At 37.8% G+C, this 6,399-nt stretch overlaps 1 protein-coding gene across 1 annotated transcript; it reads left to right on the top strand.

Annotated features, from left to right (window-relative positions):
- The first annotated feature begins 354 nt into the window (after positions 1-354).
- LOC113779595 (hydroxymethylglutaryl-CoA synthase) lies at positions 355-5,611 on the top strand. Its single transcript, XM_027325230.1, has 12 exons — positions 355-690; positions 1,610-1,716; positions 2,191-2,323; positions 2,550-2,693; positions 2,952-3,110; positions 3,803-3,876; positions 3,979-4,054; positions 4,154-4,209; positions 4,300-4,387; positions 4,586-4,726; positions 4,809-4,958; positions 5,116-5,611. The coding sequence occupies exons 1-12, from the start codon at positions 616-618 to the stop codon at positions 5,305-5,307; spliced, it is 1,395 nt and encodes a 464-aa protein (XP_027181031.1). The 5' UTR covers positions 355-615; the 3' UTR covers positions 5,308-5,611.
- The last annotated feature ends 788 nt before the right edge of the window (positions 5,612-6,399 follow it).

Below are 6,399 nucleotides of genomic sequence, written 5' to 3'. Positions count from 1 at the left end.
TTTAAATGTTTAATATTGGAACTAACTTCTTATTTTTGGTACTTATCCGTGGTGCCTTTAGACTTTAGAGCACCAAATAGGAAGAATCATTTACATAATTATAACACACACATACAGATTTGGAAAAAGTCATTTGCAAAATAATAGTAATTAGTAAATAAACTTCCTAATGAAGAAAATTGTTGCCAAATAGCAGTAATTAATACTAGTAGTTAAAAAAATTGGTTTGTTGGGTGGGAAATGGGAACAGGAATGGAAAAGGTACAAAACAAGAATCACGAAGTCTGCATTAGCAATTCCCTCGCACTATATAAACCCCACACACCCACCACAACGGAACCATGTGAGCCTCAACAGAACAGATTTCACTCTCCTCTTATTAGCGACTTTCCAGGATTCCATTCACTCTCCTCCCCTCCCCTCCCTTCCTTCTTTCTTGAGCAGAGCTAGTAAGAGAGAGAGAGAGAGACAGAGAATAGAAATACTAGTGTTAGACAGAGGACCCCTCTTTCTATCTATTTGTAAATCTTCTCTGTTCTTCTTGGTTGCTTGTGTTTCTTTGGAATCATCGCCACCTTTTTTTGGCCAAAGTAGATTGAAGCAGAAAACAAAGAAATGGCTGCCCACAACAACAAAAATGTTGGAATTCTGGCTATGGAAATTTACTTCCCTCCCACTTGCATCCAGCAGGTAAAAACAAACCAAACCCGAGTTTTGATTTTTATTACTTATTTTTATGTATGGTTTAATTAGATTGGTTTTTTGGTTAAAAGGCTTTTATGGGTAGCGGTTCTTTTTTAATTTTTGTACAGAGGGGGAAATTTTTTTTATCTTCTGATATGATTCAAGTGCTTTTTTAAATTACCTTTTTGGATGTTGGGTTTCTCTGTAATTTTGTAGAGAAGGAAAATTGACGTGGAAATAGTAATATGTTTCTTGCTTTATCATTTCGGGTATACTACAAGTTAAGTCATACATTTTTGTGAAAAATGTCTTCGTTTTTTCCCTTGAGAAAGAAAAGCTAATTTTTGCTGGGTTTTTCAATTGGATATGTGGGGCTTTGACAGTTTTTTGTAATCACTAGTAGTACGTGTTTTCGGCCATCGTTTTTGTAATTTCTTGACTTCACTATGGTTTTCAATTGGATATGTGGGGCTTTGACAGTTTTTTGTAATCACTAGTAGTACGTGTTTTCGGCCATCGTTTTTGTAATTTCTTGACTTCACTATGGTTTTTGATGGGCATGGCTTGATTTTCTTGGAGCTTCCTCTGTTTGACTGGAGATCTATAAGCATGTTTTCTTTCAACTTCCTGTCATTTTACTTTCTTTCGCAGTTGTTATATCATTTATACAAGAAAAAAATTCTAACTTTATAGTTGTTATTGCTAATTTGTTGTTTTTGGGTACATCAAGGGGATGGGAACATCTATGCTGCAAACTGCAGCATGGTGCGAGTCCAACCCTGGTAAATGGGCTGGGGAACGGTTATCTCTCGGACCAACCCTTGCTTTCATCAATAGATTTGTTGTTTCAAGATCTATGATGGAACTTAATGTGGATTTGATTTCCTTTGAAGATTGCACTGTTGATATTTTATTTGTGCTGCAGGAAATTTTGGAGGCTCATGATGGAGCAAGCAAAGGGAAGTACACAATCGGGCTTGGACAAGATTGCATGGGATTTTGCACTGAGGTAGAAGATGTTATCTCCATGAGGTACTAAAAGAGTCTGCTTATGATTGTTGATTAATACACTTGTTGCTGCTTGCACCGTGGTGTGTTGATGGTAAATTCCAGTGGCAGGTTGAAAATCAGATACTGGTAAATTATCAGTAGTTTGTTGTTGTTAAGTTGGATCGTGGTTTGTAACTTGATTTTTTTGTACAACTTTATATTGATGAGAATCATATAAAACAAATCTTTTGGAAAGGATAGCTTACAAAACAGATGACATATATGATTCATTTTTTAACATGGTTTGCATTGATCCTCAAAAATAATGAGTCTTCTGCTAATTAATCACTTTTCTATTTTTGATATGCTGATTAATCGCCCATGATGCCAGTAGCAGCTCAAATTTCCTATGTTTAGTCAAATTTTCTTGCTATATCTGTAAATATCTAATTACTTTTAAAAACTTCAGTAATGACATGCTTGCAGTCCTTTCTAATTAACTATCTGAATCTTCAGTTTGACAGCCGTGACTTCTCTTCTTGAGAAGTACAATGTTGATCCAAAGCAAATTGGTAGGCTAGAAGTTGGAAGCGAGACTGTTTTAGACAAGAGCAAATCCATCAAGACATTCTTGATGCAAATCTTTGAGGTAACAACCAGCCTTTTTGTTACTTCTGGTTCAAATGGAATTATCTTGTGTTCTCTGCTTGTGTATGGCATGGCTGAAATCATGCATTATGGCCATAGGTAGTGAATTATCATTCACCAAACTGTGGGACTGAATGACATAAGTAGTAATAGTAGGTTTACACAAGTTGGTTAACCATATACTTTGAGCCATCTAAGATTTGTACTGCTCTGTGTTAAATATTCAGGGATGTGGAAATACTGATATTGAAGGCGTTGACTCGTCGAACGCATGCTATGGTGGAACTGCAGCTTTGTTCAACTGCGTCAACTGGGTTGAGAGTAGTTCATGGGATGGACGTTATGGACTTGTTGTTTGCACAGATAGTGCGGTACAAACAAAACCTTCTTACTAAATGGAGTTCGTTTTGTTGTTTTATGTATTTCAATGAGCACTCTTCCTTTTCAAACTACCTGGAAGAATGTGAATTTTTTCTTGGATTGCAATTATTATTGATGGTCCTGAAAATTTGGTCAATATTGTTGTGGAGAGGGAGCTTAGAATCGTAAACATGTATTATTTTGCTGATTATAGAGTTCATTTGTTGATCCAGATTGCATTTTAACAATTGGAAATCTATGTATTACAGGTCTACGCTGCAGGACCGGCCAGACCTACTGGAGGAGCTGCAGCCATTGCAATGCTAATAGGACCTGATGCTCCTATTGCATTTGAAAGCAAGCTCAGGGGTAGTCATATGGCTCATGCCTATGACTTTTACAAGCCTAACCTTGCCAGTGAATACCCTGTAATTTTCCCGTTCATCACTTCCGAGTTTTGTTGTCACATCATGCTTATTTTTTGTTTTTGTTTTCGATAAAAGTATATAAAGGGGAGATTACACTACGGGGCCAGTAGATAACAAAGAACAAAATCTGTATGGGAGCCAATGCAGAATGATTGTAAGGGTAGAGCAAATATTTTTTAAATGTAATCAGCAACCGAAGTTATACTTCTTAGATATGTTGGTGGAGGGGGTCTCCTTGGCTGCCCACTTGTTGTTTAGAAGTTAGTCCTTGAATGCATTGGACCCGTGGTAATATAAAGAGGGCCATGTCTGGATGCACGGGCTGACTTGATGGGGTAGACGTGTCATGTCATGAAGTGGCTCTTGACCTAAGAGTTTGTAAGTTCGTTGTAGATAAGCATAGTGGAAAAGAAGCAAGAAAACATAAGGATGGTGTGCTTGAAGCTATAATTAGTCAGGGATGTCACTAGGCAGTGCATAGCAGATGACTAATCTGCAAGGATTTTAAGGTGAAACAGATTACAATTGAAATGCAACTACTTAATAATATTTTGCAAATGAAGATTGGCATCTACGACTAATGAAGATTGCTGCTTTCCTCACTGTCATACAATTATATTCTAAATACGTATGCATGCATGCATGTACAAACTACATTCTCGCTTTGTTTCACTCAAGGTTTCTGCTTGCAGGTTGTGGATGGCAAGCTTTCACAAACTTGTTACCTCATGGCTCTCGATTCATGCTACAAGACTTTCTGTCACAAGTAAGTATTTATGAAAATAAGTGTCCTTTCTACTCTTAAATATTCAAATGATGGTATGATGTTTTATTTATTCTAGTTCCTTTTGTGTCTTTTGCCCTGTAGATATGAGAAGTTGGAGGGTAAGAAGTTCTCGATTCTTGATGCTGAATATTTTGTGTTTCATTCTCCATATAACAAGGTAACTCTCAAGTTGATGTTTTTAGATCTCTCTCAGTTATATTTATATTGTGGAAGCAATAATGTAGCTGAAAATGTTAACGTATGTGTTAATCTGCAGCTTGTACAGAAGAGCTTTGCTAGGTTGCTGTTCAATGATTCCTTGAGGAACGCAAGGTATATGATTCATGTCTATATGAAAATGGTAGTGACACTTGTTAGAAAGGTTCGATATAGCTTATCATATATTTGTTTTTCTAATTACAGTTCCATTGATGAGGCTGCAAAAGAAAAGCTTGCACCTTTTTCATCTTTAAATGGAGATGAAAGTTACCAAAGCCGTGACCTTGAGAAGGTTTGTAATTTTTCAGTGTGCATGTCTCTTCTTTTACCTTTAGTCTCTTTGTTTAAGGGTGTTGTGCTCTACTGGTTTACTGCTTAAAACTACTCCATGTTCAGCTTGAGTAGATAGTCTTAGGGTTAAACTCAGCTCCCCATACCTATTTTTGTACAAATGAGCACGGTAGTGAACTAATGTCAAACTTATGTGCAGGCATCCCAGCAAGTTGCAAAGCCATTCTATGATGCAAAGGTGCAACCAACAACTTTAATTCCAAAGCAAGTCGGAAACATGTACACGGCATCGCTCTATGCTGCATTTGCATCTCTGATTCACAACAAGCATAAGACCTTGGTAAAGCTTCAAAATATTTCGATTATGATGTTTTATTGTTTTCCACTTGCAGTAATTAATCTCGTCCTACTCGTTTCCTCAGGATGGACAGCGGGTGATATTGTTCTCATACGGAAGTGGCTTGACTTCTACCATGTTTTCACTCCGTCTCCGTGAGGGTCAACACCCATTTAGCTTGTCAAACATTGCAAGTGTGATGAATGTGGCTGAGAAACTGAAGTCAAGACACGAGGTATAGTTTTCTCTCGACTGTCATTAGCTCTTGATGATTGGGTTCTGTTCAAACTGAAACATCATGGTCACTGTGGAAGAATTTTTAAGAATAGTCATGTCAGCATTGATCTCTATTCCAGTAGAATAAATTGTAGATGTTTGTCGAAACCATGCAGTTCTCTCCCGAAAAATTTGTCGAAACCATGCATCTGATGGAGCACAGGTATGGGGCAAAGGACATTGTGACTAGCAAGGACTGCAGCCTCCTAGCCCCAGGCACCTATTATCTCCTTGAAGTTGATTCCATGTATCGTAGATCCTATGCCAAGAAGGCTTGTGAGAATGGATCACTGGCCAATGGTCATTGAGGATGGTCTGAGCAGAGTGGAGATGCCATGAAGCTGCCTCCTGTTTCTGTGGTTGTTTGCACATGGAAGAATAACTATTATGTTTTCAGTTGTAGTATAGTATAATAATAATAATAATAATAATAATCTTAGGAGATATTTATTTGTAAGTTAATGCTGATGGAATTCCAGCTCCCCTTGTTTTCTCGCCTTAGCACAGTTCTTGAGCTGACGATGATCAAGAGATCATCAATGTATTATTGATTTTAGTGAATTCGTTGAGCCAATTTAATGAGTCACAACGAGCAAATATTATTGCCTTCTGGGTTCCTGCGACTTCGAATTCTTGGTTTTACATGTAAATGATGCTTAAATTTGCACCTCGGTGATCTATTGAGGGCAAAAGAAATTTATGAGCATACGAGAAACATCTACCGCAACCGCACCTTCCACAGAGAAACAAAATTCCAATTAGAGCTGTTAAGTCAATCGAGTAGCTCGAAAGTTCGTTAGAGCTCGACTCGTTAAGGCTCGAGCTCGGCTCGTTAATTTTGGTTAACGAGTCGAGCTCGAGCTCGAAACATGCTCGTTTAGTAAACGAGCCGAGTCGGCTCGTTTGATACTTGAGTAGCTCGTTAGAACTCGTTAATGAAGGGCATATTTGTCATTTTAGAAATCAAAATTATAAAAATTAAAAATTATAAATTTTTATTAAGGTTAATTTGCACGAACTCGAGCTCGTGAAGCTCGACTCGTTTGTGATAAATAAGTTGAGCTCGAGCTCGAGCTCCAGCCACATATACATTTAACGAGTCGAGTTCGAACACATTTTAAAGCTCGTTTTCCTGACGAGCTTGAGTCGAGCTCGGCTCGAATTAAACTCGAGTCGAGCTCGGCAGCCAAATACTCGGCTCGATTAACAGCTCTAATTCCAATCGGTCTTTCCTCATTCGCCAAGGTTAATTTAGTTGTTAAATCTTGAAAGGCTAAATTTAGCATAGGATGACAGTATATTTGTATGCAATATGTAGCTTTGTTGGGCTGACGAAAGTCATTCGTGAAGGTAAATCTGGGTAAACCATAAGCATTAACCTTTAAAAGAAAATGTTGGAG

Source organism: Coffea eugenioides, chromosome 8 (assembly GCF_003713205.1).
Source record: "Coffea eugenioides isolate CCC68of chromosome 8, Ceug_1.0, whole genome shotgun sequence".
Classification (NCBI taxonomy): Eukaryota; Viridiplantae; Streptophyta; class Magnoliopsida; order Gentianales; family Rubiaceae; genus Coffea; species Coffea eugenioides.
Note: the sequence above shows the minus strand (reverse complement) of the source record. Positions and strands in the feature narration are given on the sequence as shown.